The sequence below is a fragment of the Schistocerca cancellata genome, chromosome 1 (genome assembly GCF_023864275.1).
Source record: "Schistocerca cancellata isolate TAMUIC-IGC-003103 chromosome 1, iqSchCanc2.1, whole genome shotgun sequence".
Taxonomy (NCBI): Eukaryota; Metazoa; Arthropoda; class Insecta; order Orthoptera; family Acrididae; genus Schistocerca; species Schistocerca cancellata.
The window spans coordinates 724,649,222-724,674,074 of NC_064626.1; the positions used below are offsets into that span (position 1 = coordinate 724,649,222).

At 40.4% G+C, this 24,853-nt stretch overlaps 1 protein-coding gene across 1 annotated transcript in view; it reads left to right on the plus strand.

Moving 5' to 3' along the window:
* The window catches only part of LOC126162184 (probable peptidyl-tRNA hydrolase 2), a 70,133-nt gene that overhangs the window by 33,952 nt on the left and 11,328 nt on the right, over window positions 1-24,853 (plus strand). The window contains exon 3 of the mRNA XM_049918513.1: window positions 23,561-23,646. Coding sequence (XP_049774470.1) covers window positions 23,561-23,646 — 86 coding nt within the window. The remainder of the gene's footprint in view (window positions 1-23,560; window positions 23,647-24,853) is intronic.

Here is a 24,853-nt window from a genome sequence, read left to right on the forward strand (position 1 = left end):
GTGTAACGTGCATGAAGAAGCTAAATGGACTATGGATGTGTTGCCTCTGGGGTGGCAGCTCTTGTCCGTCCTGAGCTTGATGGACCCTGTTCACCATACTGATGTGCAGTTGGCAACGACGACGCCCGTATGAACCCTGATGACAACCTCCTGGTGGAAGCCAGTGTCCCACCACTGCGTTTTAGACGACAGCAGCTTCTGGTTAATTACGCAGTCACAATCTGTCAGATGCCTACTCACCAATATCACTCAACTATGTTACATAACCAACAGTTTAGACTCTTTGGCACTGCCCAAAACTGGGGATACCTGCTGGGATCCAACTTGATACTCTCCTAAAGGACCTCCAACAACCTCCTTTAGTTTGCATTCCTAGGGCTCCCTCTCGACCCCCCGCCACCCCCCTGTCCATGGTCTGTACCTTTCCTGTGATACAATTGGATCTGTCTTGGGGCCCCGAGAAGGATGCTAATCCTACCCAACTCGAACACCTATTTTGCTCGATCCTCTAAGGTCATTCTAATTTGGTATGCATCTACATGGATGGATCAAAAGTCAGTGACAGTGTTGGTTACGGGTTTTGCATATGCAAGAGGACACGAGCAGCACACTCTGCCAAGTGCCTGTAGCTTATACACTGTAGAGTTGGTTGCCATATCTCAGGCATTGCACTACATCAGATCCCTCGCCACGACAAACTTTCTGATATGTAGCGATTTCCTGGTTTGTTTAAAAGGCCAATCCCTGTGTTGTCCCAAAATCTTTTGGTCGCCAACATCCAGGATTTACTGGTTGACTTCTGCTTCTCTGGAAAGACAGTGACCTACATCTGGACACCGAACCACATAAGCATTCCAGGAAATTAAGTCGCCAACTGTATAGCCAAAGACGCAATTATGACAGATCATCTTGATATGAGAATACCAGCCACAGACTTAAAATTACAACTTCGACGCATTATTTTGAGGCTCTGGGAATTGGAATGGCAGGCTGCTATGGCCCAGAACAAATTAAGAGTGATTAAGGGGTCCACTAAGGTTTGGCATACATCTTTCCAGGCCTCTTGGAAATATGCCTTTGTGTTGTCCTGACTATGATTTGGCCACACAAGACTCGCCCACAATTTCCTTCTGCATCGAGAGGAGTCACGGCAGCTGCGATAGTCTACCGACTATAGTGCATGTTCTAGTTGAGTGCTCCCCACTGGCCGATCTGCAGCATGCTCTCAGCTTGCCTACCTCACTAACTCAAATGCTTACAGGTGACGAGACAGCCACTACCAAAATGTTGCATTTCCTGAGAGAGAGAGAGAGAGAGAGAGAGAGAGAGAGAGAGCAGATTTTACACTAAACTATAAGACTCCCCTACTTTCAGTGTTAAAGGTGGTTGTGGAGGGAGAGCCTTCCCCTGTGGCAGTTACCCCATGCGACCCCAGGTTACTTTCTTCCCCCCTTCGCCTTGTGCCGTGAGAACCTCTTGTGCATGGTGGTGCCTGGGTTATCTCGATTTCGTTTTACGCATTGTGTTACAACTACTGTCATTTCCTTTTTAAACTCTTTGATTTGCTTATATAGTTGGAGCAGCCAAGTGCCCACTTTTTAGCTTCTTATATGTTTCTCTCATGAAATGGATGGACTGATGACCAAGTAGTTTAGTTCCTTTAAACCCATAATCATCAATCAACCAACCAAGAAAGGTACTGTTCATGTTCTTATGGCTGGTCCATTGTTACTCTATAGGGTACACAGCTAGAGTTAAATATTATGAGAGTTTTACAAATTTCTTTAATGACAGTTTCCATGAAAATAGGTAATACCAGCTAACTTTGAACATGCTGAAATCTTATGAGGAGAAATAAATAGCACCACTGAAGAAGCGGGTTTGATAGAATTTTAGAATACACCCAAGAGCAGTTGGCGAGTCTGTTTACAATTCTCATTTGTTTATCACAAGACAGTAGGGCAGGCACATTTATGACAATCATACATTTTTGTTTAAAAACAAAGAAAATCCCAAGCTAGTACCAATTACCAGGGATACAGTACAGATAAAGGGTATGGAGTCAATGTTTTGGGTAGTCCTAGTGGTTTCATTGTTATAGTCACTATATAGCTTTGTGATATCATAAGGAAAAGCTCACATCAGTTGTCTCAGGATTGTACTGAAAATGAGTTGCAGATTTTCTACATCTACATCTACATTCATACTCCGCAAGCCACCCAATGGTGTGTGGCGGAGGGCACTTTACGTGCCACTGTCATTACCTCCCTTTCCTGTTCCAGTCGCGTATGGTTCACGGGAAGAACGACTGTCTGAAAGCCTCCGTGCGCGCTCTAATCTCTCTAATTTTACATTCGTGATCTCCTCGGGAGGTATAAGTAGGGGGAAGCAATATATTCGATAGCTCATCCAGAAACGCACCCTCGAAACCTGGCGAGCAAGCTACACCGCGATGCAGAGCGCCTCTCTTGCAGAGTCTGCCACTTGAGTTTGCTAAACATCTCCGTAGCGCTATCACAGTTACCAAATAACCCTGTGACGAAACGCGCCGTTCTTCTTTGGATCTTCTCTATCTCCTCCATCAACCCGATCTGGTACGGTTCCCACACTGATGAGCAATACTCAAGTATAGGTCGAACGAGTGTTTCGTAAGCCACCTCCTTTGTTGATGGACTACATTTTCTAAGGACTCTCCCAATGAATCCCAACCTGGTACCCGCCTTACCAACAGTTAATTTTATATGATCATTCCACTTCAAATCGTTCCGCACGCATACTCCCAGATATTTTACAGAAGTAACTGCTACCAGTGTTTGTTCCGCTATCATATAATCATACAATAAAGGATCCTTCTTTCTATGTATTCTCAATACATTACATTTGTCTATGTTAGGGTCAGTTGCCACTCCCTGCACCAAGTGCCTATCCGCTGCAGATCTTCCTGCATTTCGCTACAATTTTCTAATGCTGCAACTTCTCTGTATATTACAGCATCATCCGCAAAAAGCCGCATGGAACTTCGGACACTATCTACTAGGTCATTTATTATTATTATTATTATTATTATTATTATTAGTCGTAAAGCTCCCAACATGGAAGACGCTAAGTAAAGATGGTTCACTTCTGGGGCTTCTTATTCTTCTTGTTTGCCCACCAGGTCTTCATTCTTTGCGAGAATTCAGCTTTTCTTTCTTCGCTCCATTTTGTTCCAGTTCTCGGCGCTTTTGTCTCTGGTTTGACCTCCCATTTGTCAACTTTAAGTTTGAAATTGTTTCTTTTGTTCATGTCTTCAGTAGTAATGTTGGCTAATTCCAGATCTTTCTTTACATTTTTAATCCATTCTCCTCCATTAACAAGGGATGCTACGTATCTTACTATTCTTTTTGTAAGTCTGTGATCGGGAAGTCTCATTATGTGGCCATAGAATTTTAGACGCCTCTTCCTCATGTCTATCTCTATGTTAGAATATTCTTCAATTTTAGAATTTTTCTGTAATCTATACCCCTCTTTGGTCCATCTTGGTCCCAGAATTTTCCTAATGATTTTCCTTTACTCTTTCTTCAGGTTTTCCATATCTGTTTTTCTTTTAAGTGTCAAGGTTTCGCTGGCATATAGCATTATTGGTTTAATTACCGACTTATAATGTTTAATTTTTGTATTTATAGATAGACATTTTTTATTGTAAATGTTTTGGACCAGCCCTAGACCCCTACGAGCTTTTAATATTCTTTCTTGTTGTATTTTTCAGAAATTATCTCTCCTAAATATTTAAAGTATGGTACCCTCTTAATTTCTCCATATTTGGTTTGTAACTTAGAAATTTCTAGATTTGTTGTTGTAAACACCGTTTTCTCAAAAGATATTTGTAGGCCAACTTTTCCTGCACACTCTTTTAAGGTTTCTATCTGTTTGACTGCCATTTCACTAGAATCTGCCATTATTGCAAGATCGTCTGCGTAGGCTAAGTAGGGGATTTGTAGGTCATCTTTTTTGGTCCCAGTGATATTGGTTTCCAGTACTTTTCTTTTTTGAGTTCTTTTTCCCATTCTGCCATGACTCTATCCAGAACCAAGTTAAATAACAGAGGTGATAATCCATCACCTTGTCATTTATATATATTGTGAAAAGCAATGGTCCCATAACACTCCCTTGTGGCACGCCAGAGGTTACTTTAACGTCTGTAGACGTCTCTCCATTGATAACAACATGCTGTGTACTGTTTGCTAAAAACTCTTCAATCCAGCCACACAGCTGGTCTGATATTCTGTAGGCTCTTACTTTGTTTATCAGGCGACAGTGTGGAACTGTATCGAACACCTTCCGGAAGTCAAGGAAAATAACATCTACCTGGGAGCCTGTATCTAATATTTTCTGGGTCTCATGAACAAATAAAGCGAGTTGGGTCTCACACGATCGCTGTTTCCGGAATCCATGTTGATTCCTACATAGTAGATTCTGGGTTTCCAAAAAAGACATGATACTCGAGCAAAAAACATGTTCTAAAATTCTACAACAGATCGACGTCAGAGATATAGGTCTATAGTTTTGCGATCCACTCGACGACCCTTCTTGAAGACTGGGACTACCTGTGCTCTTTTTCCAATCATTTGGAACCTTACGTTCCTCTAGAGACTTGAGGTACACGGCTGTTAGAAGGGGGGCAAGTTCTTTCGCGTACTCTGTGTAGAATCGAATTGGTATCCCGTCAGGTCCAGTGGACTTTCCTCTGTTGAGTGATTCCAGTTGCTTTTCTATTCCTTGGACACTTATTTCGATGTCAGCCATTTTTTAGTTTGTGCGAGGATTTAGAGAAGGAACTGCACTGCGGTCTTCCTCTGTGAAACAGTTTTGGAAAAAGGTGTTTAGTATTTCAGCTTTACGCGTGTCATCCTCTGTTTCAATGCCTTCATCATCCCAGAGTGTCTGGATATGCTGTTTCGAGCCACTTACTGATTTAACGTAAGACCAGAACTTCCTAGGATTTTCTGTCAAGTCGGTACATAGAATTTTACTTTCGAATTCACTGAACGCTTCACGCATAGCCCTCCTTACACTAACTTTGACATCAGTTAGCTTTTGTTTGTCTGAGAGGTTTTGGCTACTTTTAAACTTGGAGTGAAGCTCTCTTTGCTTTCGCAGTAGTTCCTAACTTTGTTGTTGTACCACGGTGGGTTTTTCCCGTCCCTCACAGTTTTACTTGGCACATACCCGTCTAAAACGCATTTTACGATTGCCTTGAACTTTTTCCATAAACACTCAACATTGTCAGTGTCGGAACAGAAATTTTCGTTTTGATCTGTTAGGTAGTCTGAAATCTGCCTTCTATTATTCTTGCTAAACAGATAAACCTTCCTCCCTTTTTTTATATTCCTATTAACTTCCATATTCAGGGATGCTGCAAGGGTCTTATGATCACTGATTCCCTGTTCTGCACATACAGAGTCGAAAAGTTCGGGTCTGTTTGTTATCAGTAGGTCCAAGATGTTGTCTCCACGAGTCGGTTCTCTGTTTAATTGCTCGAGGTAATTTTCGGATAGTGCAGTCAGTATAATGTCACTCGATGCTCTGTCCCTACCACCCGTCCTAAACATCTGAGTGTCCCAGTCTATATCTGGTAAATTGAAATCTCCATCTAAGACTATAACATGCTGAGAAAATTTATGTGAAAAGTATTCCAAATTTTCTCTCAGTTGTTCTGCCACTAATGCTGCTGAGTCGGTACTCGGTAAAAGGAGCCAATTATTAACCTAGCTCGGTTGTTGAGTGTAACCTCCACCCATAATAATTCACAGGAACTATCCACTTCTACTTCACTACAGGATAAACTACTGTTAACAGCGATGAACACTCCACCACCGGTTGCATGTAATCTATCCTTTCTAAATACCGTCTGTAACTTTGTAAAAATTTCGGCAGAATTTATCTCTGGCTTCAGCCAGCTTTCTGTACCTATAACGATTTCAGCTTCGGTGCTTTCTATCAGCACTTGAAGTTCCGGTACTTTACCAACGCAGCTTCAACAGTTTACAATTACAATACCGATTGCTGCTTGGTCCCCGCATGTCCTGACTTTGCCCCGCACCCGTTGAGGCTGTTGCCCTTTCTGTACTTGCCCAAGGCCATCTAACCTAAAAAACCGCCCAGCCCATGCCACACAACCCCTGCTACCCGTGTAGCCGCTTGTTGCGTGTAGTGGACTCCTGACCTATCCAGCGGAACCCGAAACCCCACCACCCTATGGCGCAAGTCGAGGAATCTGCAGCCCACACGGTCGCAGAACCGTCTCAGCCTCTGATTCAGACCCTACACTCGGCTCTGTACCAAATGTCCGCAGTCAGTCCTGTCGACGATGCTGCAGATGGTGAGCTCTGCTTTCATCCCGCTAGCGAGACTGGCAGTCTTCACCAAATCAGATAGCCGCTGGAAGCCAGAGAGGATTTCCTCCGATCCATAGCGACACACATCACTGGTGCCGACATGAGCGACCACTTGCAGATGGGTGCACCCTGTACCCGAAGATCAGTATCAGCCTGAGACAGAGCTTGAAACCGGTTCGTCAGACAAACTGGAGAGGCCTTCCGTTCAGCCCTCCGGAATGTCTTTCGCCCCCTGCCACACCTTGAGACGACCTCCCACTCTACCACAGGTGAGGGATCAGCCTCAGTGCGGGCAGTATCCCGGGCAACCACAGTCGTAATACGGCAACCACAGTCGTAGTCCGATCGGGGGATGTGTGGGACGAGCTGGCCGTCCCCGACAAACCCCCATCCGGACCCCCACAGTGATGCCCATTGGCAACAGCCTCAAGCTGTGTGACCTAAGCCAACACTGCCTGAAGCTGGGAGTGAAGGGATGCCAACTCAGCCTGCATCCGGATACAGCAGTTGCAGTGCTAAAAACTGTTGTGCAAAGAATGTCTGAACTAATCTGCAGAGAGCGCAAACAAATCGACAGAAAATTTAAGATTGCCTAGTAAATGCAGTTATGCTGCTACTTGCGCACTGCTGACACACTGCTCGGCGGCGGAAGGAGACTACGCGATTTTACATTATTCAGGTACTAAAACGCGATGCTACAACTCTCAAATACTATAATACGCCCGAAATTTATGAATTAAACAATGCAAGTACCAAAACACGCAAAGAAATTAAGAATTAAACTATGTAACAAATGAGTGAGCTAGGAGTATACGACTTGCTGCTGCAGCTGCTTATCCAACAGCGGCAGGTTGTACCTCCTGATTTTTAAAATTGAACCTCCCAACTTTTGAGTTTTGAAAGCTAGTAGGTGTAGACATGGTTTTCAGAGGAGAAAGCTGATTAGCAAGTGTCAGCAGAGAAAATCAACTGTAATTGTCATGTTCTTGTACATTTAGAAGATGTAATCATGTTACAAACAAGCATACACAGAATCTACATCTACATCAATACGCTGCAAATCACCATGAAGTACATGGCAAAAGGTATGTCCCATTGTACCAGTTGTTAGGGTTTCTTGCCATTCCATTCACTTATGGAGTACAGAAAGAATGATTGTTTGAATGAGTCTTGCGTACTATAGTTATTGTAATCTGGTCCTCCAATCCCTACGTGAGCGATAGATAGGGGGTTGTAGTCATCTTTCGAAGCCAGTTCTTGGAACTTTTTTAGCAAACTTTCTCCAAATAGTTTCTGCCAGTTCAGTGTCTTCAGCATCTCTGCGACACTCTCCCATGGGCCAAACAAATTTGTGACCATAAATGTTGCCCTTCCCTGTATAAGCTAAATATAACTGTTAGGCCAGTTTGATACAGGTCCTGCACACTTGAGCATTATTCTAGGTAGTGCAAGTGGTTTGTTAGCAATCTCCTTCGTAGACTGATTGCACTTCCTCAGTATTGTACCAGTAATCCAGGGTGCATAACCTGAAATCTTTCCTTACCAAGGTCTGACTGAATATTTATGCAGCTTCTTACAGGCAGTATTTCAATATTGATAACTGCATCATCCGCTAAAAGTCTGAGGTTAACGTTAATGTTGTTCACAAGGTCATTAATATACGACATAAACAGCAATGGTCCCGACACATTTCCCTGTGGCACACCCAAAGTTACTTATCGTCTGACGATGACTCTCCATCCAAGATACTATGCTGTGTCTTCCCCACCAAAAAATCCTTAAGCCAGTCAAAAATTTCAATTCATAACCCATATGATTGTGCTTTTGACAGTAAGTGTAGGTGTGGTATTGAGTCAAATGCATTGTGGAAACCAAGAAATACTGCATCTACCTAACTGCCTTGATCAAAAGCTTTCAGTATGTCGTGAGAAAAGTATGAGTTGTGTGTCACATGATCTGTTTCCAGAATCCATGATGGTTGGCCAGAGGAGGTCATTCTGTTAAAGATAACCTTCTTATGTTTGAACTCAGAATATGTCGTAAGTTTTTACAACAAATAGATGTCAGGGATATTGGGTGGTAGTTTTGTGGATCTTTTGTACTACTCTTGTAGATGGGTGTGACTTTTGCTTTCTTCCAACTATTGGGCATGGTTTTTTGTTTGATGAATATACGACAGTTTATAATTAGAAGAGGGGCTAACACAGTTGTAAATTCAACTATAGAATCTGATAGAGATTCGATCGAGCCATGGAAATTTGTTCTGTTTTAATGATTTCAGCTGTTTCTCAGCACCACTGACACTAATATTGAATTCACTTGTACAACTATTAAATTGGAGCAATTCTCCTGGATTTTCCTTTGTAAAGGAAACATTTGAAAATGGTGTTAAGCATTTCAGCTTTTGCTTTGCTAACCTTCAATTTCATTTCCTGTCTCGTTCGCTAGCGACTGGACACTAACTGTGGTGTCATTTACAGCCTTTACATACGACCAGAATTTCTTTAGGTTTAGGATAATATCATTTCACAATATCCTGCTACATCACTCATTGAATGCCTGACATGTTGCTCTTTCTACATCTACATTTACATCAATACTCTGCAAGACACCATACAGTGTGTTTCAGAGGGTACCCTGTCATTTCCTTTCCCGTTCCACTTGCAAATAGAGTGAAGGGAAAACAACTGTCTGTATGATCCCTAATTTTTCATATCTTATCTTTGTGGTCCTTGCACGCAGTGTATGTTGGTAGCAGTAAAATTGTTTGAATTTGAGTTACCAAAGCATCTCTGTAACGTGTTGTTTGAACCTACCAGTAACAAATCATCTAGTAGCCCGCCTGAATTGTCCGACCTGGTACGGATCCCAAACACTCAAGCAGTACTCAAGAATAGATCGCACCAGCGTCCTATATGCGATCTCCTTTACAGGTGAACCACTTCTTTCTAAAATTCTCCCTATGAACCGAACTTGACCATTCGCCTTCCCTACCAGTTCTTGCATGCTCATTCCACCTCATATCACTTTGCAATGTTATCCCCAGATATCTAAATAACTTGACTGTGTCAAGCAGGACACTAAGTAATAATGTATCCGAACATTACAGGTTTGGTCTTTCTACTCACCAGCATTAACACATTTTTTTCACAATTAGGGCTAGCTACCATTCATCACATCAACTGGAAATTTTGTGCAAGTCATCTTGTATCTCTCTACAGTCACTCAACTTTGACACCTAAGCTACACCATGGCATCATCAGCAAACAACCGCAGATTGCTGCCCGCATGTGCGTCAAATCATTTATGTATATAGAGAAAAACAGTTATCCTATATCACTTCCTTGGGGCACACCTGACCATACCTGTCGAGGAGAACATATTGGGTTCTATTATTTAAATCCTCTTCAAACCATTCACTTCTCAGTGTACTTACTCCATATATGCTCAAACCTTCGTTAACAGCCTGCAGTGGAGCATCGTGTCAAATGCTTTCATATGTAATCCAACTGTTGCTCATCATCCATAGTTCTCAATGTATCATATGAGAAAAGGACAAGCTGATTTTCACACAAGGGGAACAGCCAAACATGTTTCATTCAACATCTGTCTATCTATAATCCTATGCTTTGTTTTACAGCTATTATGCAGTAATCTCTGTTTCTTTCAAAATTTTTTTATGGTGAATGTATACCATGGAGGCTCCTTTCCATTATGAACCGTTCTGCTGGGTATGTACCTGTCCAGTGCATGGTCAATTATTCTTTTAAACTTGAGCCATACTCCTCTCCTGTGCTCAGAGTTGCAAGTTCCTCATTGTTGAAGTATGACACTGCTGATTTTTTATCTAGTTTACTGAACATGTATATCTTTCTGTTTCCTTTAGTTGTTCTGTATACTTTGGTAATCATTGTTGCCATAACTGTGTCATTGTTACTGATACCAGTTTATTAGGATTTTAGCATCCTCAAAGAGATCAAGTCTACTTGTTGCATTAGATCATCCAAATATTTCCATCACAGCAAGAGGGGTTCCAAAATATCTGTTAGAGGTAGTTTTCAGAGAAGGCATTTAGTACTGTTTCACAGGCTCTCTTGTCATGTCCACCACCAACAAAACTGTAATTTTCCCAATTGATTGTTAAATGATGTAACATTTCTGCTGATGATTAGAGTATGATTGAGGAACTTCAATAAAAGCGAACTGAGGTTTTATCTAGGGTTTTCGGTTACATCAGAGATGAGTTTGATGGTTGATAGAAGCATCCAGTTACCATTTTATGCTTACCCCTGATACTGGGTCTTACCCAAACAATATCACATGCAGTTCCAATTTTTATCTTGGTGGATTTAAGTTTCTTGTCTGCTGTGACAAAGATAATACCTCCATTTCCCATTTGCCTGTCTTTAGAGACGCGCTTAAATGTTCCCCAAAAATCTCACTGCTATCAATTTCAGGTTTCAACCAGCGTTCTGTACCTAGTATTATGCGAGCTTCACTGGTTTTCAATAGCATTTTGAACTGTGGGACTTCATTGCAAATGCTTTGGCAGTTAACCATTAGGAATTTAATACTCTCACCTGTGGGAGGCATTTCTTTTGACCTTACACTGACACTTCGGGTTTTCCTACAGATATCCGTATCTGTATTGGACAGAGTGCAACAAAACAAAACAAAAAAAAAACCTGTTGTGCACCACATGCACAGTCAGATACCTGTGTAGTAGCTTCTGATGCGAAGTGCACAACTGACCCGTTTAGGGGGACCCTACAGTTCTCAACCCTATGGCGCAAGTCCAGGAAGTCACAACGTAGCTTGTCACGGAACTTTTGACATCTGTGGTTCAGTCCTTCCACTTGACTGAGAACCAAGGGGAGGAGCCACAGTCAGTTATGGGGACAATGTTGTAGATTGTGAGCTTTTTTGAAACTCCCAAGTGCAAGGTTGGTCTTCTCAACCCTTTGTGACAGTCACTGGAATGATCCAAGTATGACCTCACAGCCCAGACGACAGGTCTCATTTGTTCCAACACGTGCCACAATCTGCTGTTGGTTGCAACCTGTCCCCTCAGTGACTTTCAAAATAGCCTATTCAACATGTTGAATGAGGCTACCAGGCATACACATTGAGTTAACTGGGTGTCCTTTCCTGTCTTTTGCTCCCATTTCCCTAAGGGTTACCGTCATTCGCCGTACATTGAAACAAACGCAACCATCCACCTTCTACAGGGCGCCCAGATCTACCATTAAAACGCCACTTGCAGTCAAGTGGACAAGTAATGACAATCCCATACTTCCGCAGAGGAAATACGATCCATAGAAGAGGGTAGTATTTGAGGTACCTCTGGCAGTGGTATCACATGTTCACGAATTTCGGAAACTCTTCCAAGATTCCAATTTGCAATAGCTGACAATAATTTGACAGTAGTAAGGGTGATTTCCACTTGCTTACAAACGTCAACCAACTCATCTCGTGTTCGAGAACAGCATTGACAGTGGGGCTGCATTTTGGCAGGTGCAATCTATTATAGTCCAGTAATGGTGTCAGAGAATCGTGCCCAGTTAGCTGTGCAGTCTAATGCACTGCTTTCTGGGCGGGAAGGCGTGCTGGTCAATGGCATGAATCCGCCCGGCGGATTAGTGTTGAGGTCCGGTGTGCCGGCCAGTCTGTGGGTGGTTTTTAAGGCAGTTTTCCATAGTATGTGATTAAGACGGACCTGTAAAATAAAGTTTTCCATCTGCCTTGGCGAATGTAGGCTGGTTCCCCTTATTCCGCCTCAGTTACACTATGTCGGCGATTGCTGCGCAAACTTTTTCTCCACGTACGCTTACACCATAATTACTGTACCACGCAAACATTGGGGTTGTACGTGTCTGGTGTGAGATGTTCCTGGGGTGTCCATTTGGGGGCCGAACTGCACAATAAACCTGGGTTCAGTGTGGTGCGGTGTTGGGGTGAGTGAACTGCTGTAGCCTGTTGTGGGGTTGTGTACAACTGCAGGCTATGGCAGGGACGAAGCCTCTCTGTTGTTTCTAGGTCCCTGGTTCCATACTACAATACAACAATGGTGTCACAGAAAAAGCCTTTTGCTTGCAAAAAAATGAGAAGATTGTAGGTTCCCCCCCCCCTCCCCCCCCCCCCCCCGTCCCCCCCCCCCCCCCCCCCCCCCCCCCCCCCCTTGTGCGTATATAGTTGAGAGTACTTCGAATCCAGGTTCTCAACCTTCAAAATGATCGGGACAACTTTTTGTGCCAAAAAACCACTATTACCAAAACAAAAGAGTATTAAATTTTGTGGCAAATGGCCTACTTAAATGTGAAAATTGGTGCAGCCTTTTGGCTGCAATCAGTTGTCAAAGTTCATTCATTTTTACTAATTTGGCTAAAAATTCGTCACCAGTGCCTGTAACTCAAAAGCGACTACTCCAAAAGAAAAATGTCAAGTTAGCAAAGTTCTAGAGCATGAAAATTCTTGTTACAAAAGCATCTAGTTTTTCAGCTTTAGGCACTATTAAGCGTTCATACACTTGAAAGCCAGAGAACTCCAAATTTACTTATTTATTTATTGTAAGTCAAAGTTATTCAGTGAAATGAAATTTTCAGTGAGAAGACTGTACTCTAATGAGCACATACGTGTTTCCTATATATGTCATTTTAATATTCTCACTCATGTATTTTTATTCCTTTTTATCCATGCTTAAATGGTAAGAGTGGGTTGCTAAAATGAAAACCAAGTACATGTATATTTACGTATGAGTAATATAAAAATTTGTGCAAATGAACAAATACAGGAGCATGACAATACTACAAAACACAATTTAAGTATCAGAGATTGACATTTTTATCAAATTTCAATTCCATCGAGGTAATTTGGGAGACTGCGGCAGGTCCTAGTCCAGCATCTGATCTTCAGGATCCGTTGCGGCACCTCCACCATCTTTCTCATCCTGGAACATACATTCAATATCTTCCTCCTCTTCCTCTTTGAGCTCAATTTCTGGGGCATTCTTGCAAAATAAGCCACAACAGTGTTTGCACGTGGAGGAGCAGTTCAGTCCAGGTTTGCAACATCCACATACTGCTGTACATCCTGTTTTGCACGAGCAGGAAACCATCTTCAGTAATGTGTGTGGTGCTGCATCTTTTGTCATCATCAAGGGAAAACAAACATAAGAAGTTTTTCTTCCAGCCTCACGAGCATGGATCAGTTTTCTTCCCCCTGTCAAGATTGCATTTGATGATAGGATCACTACACCTGATGTTGGCTGGTAGCGTTTCAAGTCTGAAAGATTCAGGGCAGACTTCACAAAAAGCTCGTACCTGAGCTCATCTGAAGTCGTGCAACTTTTTCCGACCTGTGCTCTTACGTCTCAAGAGGCTGAGGGTTTAACAAATTCACAGCTTGCACTTTTGAGATGTGGCTGTTTTTCATAAGGTTTAGTAATTTCCCTTCTCCTTGACCAAAACAAGATGATGTAGTATCACATCCTGTGGAGGCATGGTTGTAAAGGGCATTTCAGGATTGAATTTGAGAGAATTACTGGAGTACCACACTCTTGCTGATTTCCCTGTTACCGGTTTTTGGAAGTACAAGTTGTTTCCTTGACCGGTTAGGAGCTGTCAGTGTCCTTGCTTACAATTGCCGCACTGTCAGGCTGAACAACTTGGGGAATAACTGTTTTCACAATTAATGAAAACCACATCTTCTTCTGCTTGTTGAATTTGAATACCTCCATCCTCAAATTTCTGCACGAGCGTCAAAATCAAGCAGTTCTTGTTGCTCTCATTTGTGAGAAACTTCTATGCGACTGCCAGCATTTGTATCTTCATCGAAAATGATACCTGATAAAGAACCAGGTGTCTTTAAATTACAAGATCGTTCAGATAATTTAGTTCCCCCTTTGGAATCATCACTTGGGCAACCGTCGAAATTAACTGTATTTTGGGATATGTAGTGCTTTCTGAAATGGGTTTCATGTTTGATACAGATGGCTCCAAACTTTTCTTTGATGTGCCAAAACAACTTTATAGAGCAGGTGACCGCCTGTTTAATAGCTAGTTTGTCCATATTTGGAATGAAATACATAATTGACTCTGCATATCAGAGATCCAAAAATTTGTTGGTAGGGTGCGTGGTATTAGATGTGTACGCACAAGTCATTTAATTTGCGTAAATAATGGGCCACTGATTTGTGTATGCAGTGATGCCCGCCTGATAGTGACCTACATGGGTTTCATAGGATTTACATCAGATGAATTTGGTCGCTGAAAATTCAACTTGAGTTCACCGTAATGCTCCTCAAACCATTTTAGTATGCTTCTGGCTCCGAGACATGAGCAATTATACTGCTGAAAGATGACATTATCGTCAGGGAAGACATCAAGCATGAAGAGATACAGATGGTTCGCAGCTGTCAGCGTGTCTTCAATTACTACCACAGGTCCCGTGCAAGTGCAGGAGAATGTCCCCCCATAGCATGATACTGCTCCCACCAGCCTGCATCCATAGCATACTGCATGTTTCTAGCCGCCTTTCACCTCGATGACGGCATTTGTGGAGACGAACCTCAACCTAGTGTAGCAAAAATGTGATTTACCCAAAGAACTGACACGTTTTTATTGATCGGCGATCGAATACCAATGGTCCCGTGCCCACTGCAATCATAATTGATGACATCATTGTGTCAACATGTGAACACATAGGGGTCATCTGCTGCAGAGTTCAATGTTCAACAATGTACTATGAACGGTGTGCTCTGCAACACTTGTACTTGTTTGGCAGATGTGCCACAGATCACCATCAGTCCTCCTATACAGAGCAGACAAGCCTCCGATCCCCATGTTCGGTGAAGAGCTGTGGCCGTCCAACCATGTAGCACCTAGTAATAGTTTCACTCGGACTTCTACCTCTTTCCATAGCATATGAACATTTGACAAGCTTCGCTGTTTTTGAAATGCTCTTTCATAGGCTCTGTGTAATAATAATCTGCCCTTTGCCAAAGTTGCTTATCTCAGTGGATTTCCCCAAATGCAGCTCATATCTTCACTGGGGTGATATCTCGCCATTGTTGGCTGTGCTTACATATTTCTGTTACTGCATCCTTCACACAACACAGGTAAACTGGGCATGGCCAACAGTGGAAACAACATTGAAGGAACGGTGGGTATGGCTGACCCGACTGATTACGATCAAGAGAGATCTGTAAGATACCTCTACACTGGAAGGTTGGACAGATTTATGTCTCCCTATTTGAAATTTCATTTCATTGAATAACTTTGGCTTACAACAAAATGGAATTACTTTGGCTTTCAATTGTATGAACACTTAATAGTGCCTAAAACTGAAAAAGTAGATGCTTTTGTAACTTTGAAATTTCATGCACTACAACTCTGATAACTTGACAATTTTCATTTGGAGTAACTTCTTTTTGAGTCATAGGTGTTGGAGCCGACATTTTGGCCAAGTTGGTAAAAATGAACGAGCTTTCACATCTGATTGCGGCCAAACAGCTGCACCAATTCTGGCTTTTAAGTAGATCATTTGATGCAAGAATTAATGCTCTTTCATTTTGCTAATGGTAACATTTTCAGCAGTGTGCAAAGTTTCTGAGTAATAGGTGAAAGTCTGAAAAAATTGCCAACTTTTCGTGGTTTTTGGCTTCAGAAAGTCAACCAGAGGGTTTTGGATGTTGAAAACATGGATTCAACATAATCCCACAGGGTGTATACGACCCAGGAGATTCGGGAAAAAACCAGGAATTTTTTCATCCGGGAGAAAACCTTGAAAAACTCGGGAATTTTTTAGAATTCCGGGAAGTTTTCATTGTTTTAGTTCTCAGAATAGTACTGTATATCCTTCGACCATAAATATAATAGACTGGCCCTGACGTTATTTTCGTGGCTCCAACATCTCTGGGCTGAAGTCACGTGAATGTTGGCAAAACATGGTTGTTTCGTGTTGCGCTTATGGCTGTACTCAGTGTTTTGTCGGGGAAATGGCATTACATTTCACGTGTAAGTGTGTATAAGATAGTGCAGATGCGTTTATTGAAATCTGCTGAAGTGACTTTTATATGTTTTTTACACTTGAAATAGAGTATCACGTAAATTAAAGTGTTGAAAGTGATGCCTGTAAAGTCAGACTCATATTACATTTTGGAAAGTATCTGTGATAATTCGGTTACAGAAGTAAGTATAATCGTTTCTCGTTCCTACTCATAGGTTCTGTAAGGATGAAAACCGAAGGCAGCTTTGGATACAGGCCTTGAAACGGAAAAACTTTAAGCCGTTTGCACATACGCGTCTTTGCTCGAAGCACTTCGAGGAGAAGTGTTTTGATAGGTTAGTTATTATTTACAATGTATATCTATAATTTATATTTACGGTGTCTGTCATTTTTAAACCTAGGCTCCAAAATTATTTTCTGAAACTGCAAAGTCTCACCTTTCATCTAAAATATCATTTTTTTTTTAAACTGATAGTTTAAACTTTTGTAAAAATAGTGGGAACTGAACCTTTGAAGTGCACCTAAAATTGATATTCTAAAATGGACCTGCTCCTAAAGTAAACAATTTTGACACCTATAGTTGACATAATTCCCATAGCCCATTTTCTTTTATAAGTGACTAAAGCTCGAAACGTGGCGAATACAATGTTTAAAGTTTTGAGACGAGCCCACTCTTACTGTTTAAAAGAATTTTAACGACATTTTACTATAATTGATAGTTTATAGTAATTTCGTCCCACTGCCCACCAGAGTGGCGTTCGATGTATTTGTTAGATTTTATAAATGGTACTTTGAAGAAATCCAGGTCAAATGTAGTTCTGCCATAATTTTTCACAAATAAGAAAGTAGTTTTTGTTGGAAGTGTTTGGCAGTCAATTGAGAAATGTGGGGAAAATCCGATACAAACATAGGATGGCAGACCGCTGATTTGAAATCCCGCCACGTTTTGCCAACAGTCATGTGGTTTATGTTGGAGCCACACTAGCCCCATAGCTTCTGCACAGCAAGGCCAGTCTACTAGTATCTATGGTCGAAGTGTATATCCCTACCGCAGAATAATACTGCAGCAATAAAACACGAACGAGAGAAAAAAAAAGAATATAAAACTAAAGTTGCAAAGGAAATGCACCATGTACAACAACAAAACACAGTCCTCATACAAGGGTGTGCCAACAGCAAGATGTGTCAAAGGATTTGGGAAGACAATGCAATTTTTCATGCTATCCGCAAAAATTTTACTGGTGCGCCTAAGCTGCCAGATTCACGTATGTGCAACAGGCCCGGAACTAGGGGTAGGGAGCGGGGACAAACCGGATATCTACCCCGGGCGGCAGTTTCGGGGGGGGGGGGGGGGGGGGGGGCAAATTCGTGTTATTGAGGAAAAAGACCTTGTTTCACAAAGCTCCTAGCATCCAGCGCACGTTGGTCTATCGATTACTCATATGATTTTCAACACATCCCTATTCATTTTTTATCAAATTTTAAGTTGATTTCTGAATGAATCTTAAGTTGATTTTTGAATGCGTGCACAGTGTACGTGATGTCTCTGCCAGGGGAATCCCCGTCACATCTAGAAATAAACTTTCCTGCAGACAAAAAGAGGATGGGGCTATACGAGCTGAGTGAATAGAGCCGAACGGGTGAATGCCAATCACTGTTGATGTGGTTCAATGGGTTTACAAATCATCGGCATTGTTATAATTACTAGTGAATTCCGTAGATTCAGACTACCAGAGTGGAAATAAATGACTGACAGGAATAACAGGCTACAAAGATTATGTATTGTCTTCTCCGAGTATCCAAGGAAATGAAATTTTGACCGAAAATTTTTGGCCAGACCGCTACACTACTAAGGGCCAGTTATACAGTCCTCAGCTAGCAGCCGCTAAAGCTCTATTCTTGGAGTCGCGCGGAAAACGCGTTGTACGAACATGTAATAACCCCTAACCGGAGAATAAATGCGGGGTAACTAAACCGGTAATTGTGGCAGGGTTAGTGAAGTTAACCAGAGAATAAGTTTTGACACTGGCAGGAATAGTTACAGAATTAGTGATGACAAGATTGTTTGTTGAAATATGGAAGGAGAAGAAAAGGGGACTCACACAAATTACGGAAGAATATGACGATTCAAAATGTATATTAAGATTTCGTACTACTACTTTTCGATCTCATGCTTCAGAAGCTAGAGAGTATGAATAAAGTGTGAAACTGTTTCCTAACATAAAACTTTTTGCTTGTAGTATGTCTAATAGGCATTTGATATTGGTACTTCGTGAATTATATTCTGTCGTGTTATAAAAATGACCATTTATGCCAAAACAGTCTCGTTTATTTGGTGTGTGAAACAATTGCTGCAATATTAGCCAGGCCTGTTTCGTTTTATCTAGCAGACAGTGCCAGATACATGTAATCAGATTGAGAAACCACACCAGTCTTGGGTACTATTTGTATTAACATAGTTTCTAGTATTAAACAACGACATTTCGTTTTTCCATGTAGCAAAATGTTGACGAACTTTGATGAGGTAATAGATTCTTTCCCAGAAATGAAAGTACGCCATATAAAGCTGTGGCAAGATTAGAGAGGAAAAAAATGCTAGGACTTAAGAATTGAAGAAATGTGTACTGTCTTGCTTGTCTCTTGTTTTTACTCGTTTTATGTATCCTATATTTAATTTTATGTCACAAAACAGCAAATTGTTAGCTAACAGGCAGCAGAGACTGCATATTTTCTGAAGAGTTCTTGTTCTTCCAGTTACAAATAATACAATCCAGTATTAATTGCGAGATTTTTTTTAAGAGGGGCAGGATGTCAAACCGGCCGACTGGGAGCAGGAGAGGCACCACAGGACATTTAAATTTCCACTTGCCTGAATATAGTTTGATGGCCCCTTTACAAACTTTTGCACGTTTGAATTCCACAGAGCGAAATACAGGGATGTGCGATGGAAGAACGTTGTGTGAAGAGGCGTGGCACTGTACTTCGGAACACTTAAGACCAAATAATATGTATTACGTTCCCTCGAACATATATGTTTTATGTGTCAGACTCTTCAGAAAGATGTGAGCTACAAAATGAAGATATTTTTGAAAAGTCGATTTTTTAAATTTTTGGCTTCCTACCTCAAACGCTCGAGGGAGGGGAGTACCACTATGTAATATTGCCGCGGTTCGAAAATATTGTATATATGGACCTGATGCACAGAGTAATCTGAGTTGTAGTGGGGAGGTGGTAGTCTCCACATGACCTGTGTTTACGTTAAATGATTTTGCTGTTTCCTCTTCGTTTATTGCTCTCAGATCAAATGAAAACAAAACGGATTTCTGTGGGCGGGAGCTATCAAGTGAATTAAAATACATTCACATAATTACAGAAGGGTAAAATATGTTATTAGTTTCAGATCGTATTTTGTTTCCACCTTTCTGACAGTCAAGCGTTAATCGCCTTGCAGAACAGTGAAGTTATTTTTGTCGGTTTGTTAAAGAAATTTGACTTTTATTAATCTTTCCTGCTGAGGCAGTCAATTTATTTGAAACGAAGTGTTTAATTCAGCACTATTGGCTAGTTTCAACTGTTTGTTGCATTTCAAGTTCACCTTTTCATCTTCTAGCATGTGTGGCATTATGCCATAATAAAGAACCAAACATGAGATAATACAGTACTGGTACTCGAAGAAAATACGAATGTGCGCTTTAAGCCGAATTATGCATTTTAGTATGGTTCACAAAATTCCCATGTCTTGTTTATTTTATGACATAATGTAAGATCTTTTAATGCGTCATCGTAGCTGCGCAAGGGCGGTGACGCCTGGTATCTGGCGCTCTCTGTCAACTGCTGAAACGAATCGATTTCTAACAGGTCACGGGAAAATATTCCGAATAGTCATTTGAAGAACGTTACATTCAAAGTAAATTTCCTATTTCGCAAGATGAACTCTGTGCTCAAATGTCCGATGAATTTCTAAAATCACAGAGCGTTTGACTCTCATTCAAAAATCAGATCTTTGAGGATGACCATTTAGAATATTTTCGAGCCCAAAAGATCAGACATTTATGTCATTGTTAAAAATTTTACTGGCACATTTGTGTGATCCATCTTAAGGTGTAACTCTCGCAAAAAATATCAACTTTATGTGTGACAGCATAGCTTCTCTTGCAGCTTATTAATGTTAGAGACCAATATTATATGTGAAAGCTTTTCTTTTCTAGTAGCAACACTATGTATATTAATTTAAACCATTACCTTTTCCTATTTGTGTGTTCGCGGTTCTTAACAGTGATGTTGCTACTGGCTGACTACATCACATATCCTGTGCTCTGAATATCCGCTGTCATCGGCTGGCGAGATCGCTTGACATGAGCTACAACTGGCTTACAAAAGCACATCGCAATGTCCATTTCAATGCTTCGGAAAGCAACATGCGGTGTTTCGTGGAATTCGAATTTATAATTTCGTAATACGAAAATATGCAGTGTACATGTTGCTGCACATCAGACATCTTTTCAAAACGTATTTTCCCCCTGAGTTTCGTTTTTTAAAGTGCCAGGAAATTCTACACTGGTGTATAAAACCACTACCATTGAAAGGACTGATAAGTTTAACAGTTCCGAGGAAAAGTATGCTGTAACTTAACATGGAAAAAATGTATTTTCATCCGGGAGAAAGTGAATTTTTAACCGGGAAATCAGGGAATTTTTTTTCCTCGTCCACGTATACACCCTTTCTCAACTGTATGTATGAGAAAAAAAATAAAATCTTCTACCTCGTTTTTTGCAAGCAAAAAGTACCCCGTTACTAGACTATTACAGGGCAGTGGGCAAATAACTTTAAACTAAGCCTGCTGAATATCTTTTAATCTTTTCAGGTAAAAAATTACTAATTCCCTAGAAGATTTCAAGCAAATACACATAACAAGATTGCTATTAAGGCAGTAGGAAAACTTTTGGTAAAAATTACTAGTTTCTTAAAACTTTTTGCAGTTAATCTACAGTAAATGTAAATATATTCTCCATACTCTTCTATAGGAGAAAATTAGATGTAACACAATATGTTAATTATAATATCTACTACAGTAACTAAATTCCAAACATTAATTTACTACGAAATTATATTGTGCACAGGACAAAGGTAACTTTCGAAAATTCTCTAAAATACATATTTATTCTCGTTGATATGCAATGAAATTTGGGGTGATCTATTCTTTGGCAGTAACGGTGATTCAGTGATTCACAAATGCTGATTTGCATCTAAATAAGTAATCCAAAATACATGCATCGTTAACTTGCAAAAACAATAAGCATTCAAAAATTCTGAAAAATCTGTTTCTCAAGTAAATACAATGAAGTTAAAGAATGATCTCTTTGAATGAGGATAGGACTACTGTTCTCAAAAATTTTAGATGGGCACAAATAAGTTTAAGCCTTCAGTTAATGATAACAGCATGAGTTTACTGCAGCATGCACAAATGTTCAAAATTTCGCAGTACATCACAATACAAACAGGAATTGATACAATCAATGAAAGGTGATGCAGAAGCAACAGAAGCAGTAAAATATGTGAATCTTACAAACATGGTCTTGACATAAAAGAACATTTTGGAAGTTGACTGTTATGTGTAAATAAACGTGTGAAGTGCATGGTTTCTTTTTACTTAGTTGTTTTTTGTGTGTCAACTCTTACACTGCAGCATGAGTTTATCTCAGTCAAAATCATGAAAATGTACAGTACCAACAAATCAAGACTTCTACCTGTTGCAGCTAACAGTGCACATCAATTTGTAATATATGTAAGATTTAAGGAAATACCAGAAGAGCCCATGTTTTGAAGAAGACAGCTGTATAAATTCAGAACTTGGCTGTAAAGTACATATTGTTTTCCCACATATGTTTCTCTGATTTTCATTTAAATTAGGACAGAGTTTTTCGTTGGTCTTCTGAACAAGCTCTGTACAGTGAATACTTTGCTCAGATATTATTGATTTGTGGGTTAGAAACAGTAATGAAGGTCGAACCAGCCAAAATGAATAGGGGATTCACCCCCCCCCCCCCCCCCCACACACACACACACACACACACTCACACACACACTTGCCTTCAGAAAAAATTGTTATGGTAAAAATAAAAATTGATGAGTACAAACAGCATTCCATACCACAAAAATGTAACTCTAAAGACCGCAATATTGTGTTCATATGAACAAACAAGTTTGAGTACAGGAGTATTTGGAAAGAGTGAACAAAAAATCTACAGGAAACACACAACAAGCCATGATGGTGATAAGCACACGAGTACCTACTCTCTGTCCGCGGTAAAGCTCACCTTATCCTTCATATAGCAATTATTTACATTAATATTTTAATTCAAATTTCAGTACACTGTCTAATATTTACGAAGGATTCAGAAATTCATGACAAGCAAGTAGTTTTAGTTTGTTGTTGTTGTTCTTGTTCTTGTGTATGCAGCAGAGACCAGAACACAGTCTAAAACTTTTAGGGCAATGCAGGAAACAGACATTTATCTGCCCTACACACCACGTAGGGTCGTAGCTTTATAGTAGCAAGCTTCCACTTAGATTATAATACTTTCTCCAGAAACCAGTGTTATGATTCCAGGCACTCCTTATATTCCCATCAAATGACTGTTTACTACAGTCAGCAACCATTAGCTATCAGTGATTGTCTCCATCATCCACTTATTTGGCTACTGGTTATTAATAAAGTAACTCCCGTAGTTGCTCTATGTAGTTGCATTTATTATCAGCTGACCAGAAATGTTTGCTGACACATTGTTTTTAAAGGGTTGTAAACTGAATTTGGTAATTCCTCTATTATTTGTCCAATCAGTGAAGTAAATGGTGTAGATTTACTGATAACTTCTGTAGTTGTGAAAGCTGTACTATAACTTTCCGTCTAGGTTCCTTATTTTTAAATGAGTACTCGTTCTTAGGTTTTAAGAAATATTGAAGGCCAAGGCAAAGTCATTTGCACAAGTTACGGATGTGTGAAATATACTTTACCAGTTCACTGCTGCTTGGACTCCTGAGAATAAAAAAAATTCTTCATATATTATACCTAGTCTTCAGTTCGCTTGTTTCTATTGTCAGATAATCTGACAACTGTTTTCATTGTTAAATTTGGAAGTAAACTGTGTAATTATTGACAGTGTTGATGTTTGTTGCAGGTTGGGCATGCAACATTGGGCCTTTACCAGAAATTAACAGCTTCACCACAGTATGCTGAAGATTTGATTAATTGGGAAGATAATGGGTAATGTCATTTGGCTTGTTCATAAGTGGTATTAGTTTATGTCATTACACTTGTAATACTTGACAGTCAAGTAGTTGTTGCATTTTGGTACTATTTCATTTTATTGACAAATGGTTAACAGCCACTTAAAAAAATGCTACATATAATTCATTAAAAACTATCAATGTTTATTTTGAAGTGGAAGTGATGTTTCTATTTTTTATTTATTTATTTATTTATTTATTTTCAAATTAATAGAATAACATAAGTTTTAGTTGTGATAATGATTTATTCAATCCATGCCAGTTTCGGGACGTTAAAATTCAATCATCAGAAGAACAAAAAAAATTTTGTTTATGGTCATGCATAACATACAGTCAGGCCAGTCAGTGCAAAGGCTCCAAGTCACTGCATCTTAGGTGGAAACTGCCCACTGTCTGGCAGCTGCGCATGCTATGGACACCAACAAGGACTCTTGTCCTTGCTGGTGTCAATAGCATGCGGCTGCCCAACGGTAGACAGTTTGTGCCTAAGGTGCAGCGACATGGAACCTTTGCACAGACAGGCCCGGCTGTGTGTTATGCATGAACAAATACAAAAATATTTTATATACCTGAAAATGGGATTTAACATCCCAAAACTGGCTGCAGATGAATAAATCATTATCACAACTGAAGCAAATAATATTCTATTCATCATACCTCTCAGTCGTTGATGTCATACAAATCAAATTTTTTAAATGATTAATGGAAAATCTCATATAAAGATGTGAAACAAATACTAACAAAGAGATAGAGGGGCTGGCCAGTACTTACCTCAGCTCAGTACAGCCGATAGATACACATAAAACAGAACCGAAAATTACATTCCTAGCTTTCGGAACAAATGTTCCTTCATTAGGGAGGAGAGAGGGGAAAGAAAGGGAAGAAGGGAAAGGAGATTCAGTTACTCACAACCCAGGCTATGAAGCAACAGGGAAAGGAAAATAGGGAGGGTAGCAAGGATGGAGGCATGGTTGTCAGAGGGAAGCCAAAGATATTCTACTGTAAGTACTGTGCCAGCTTCAAACCAAAGAGGATGCATACAGAAGTAAAGAGGTATATAGTATAAAGATAAACACAACTATATCTTTATATCTTTATCTTTATACTATATACCTCTTTACTTCTGTATGCATCCTCTTTGGTTTGAAGCTGGCACAGTACTCACAGTCGAATATCTTTGGCTT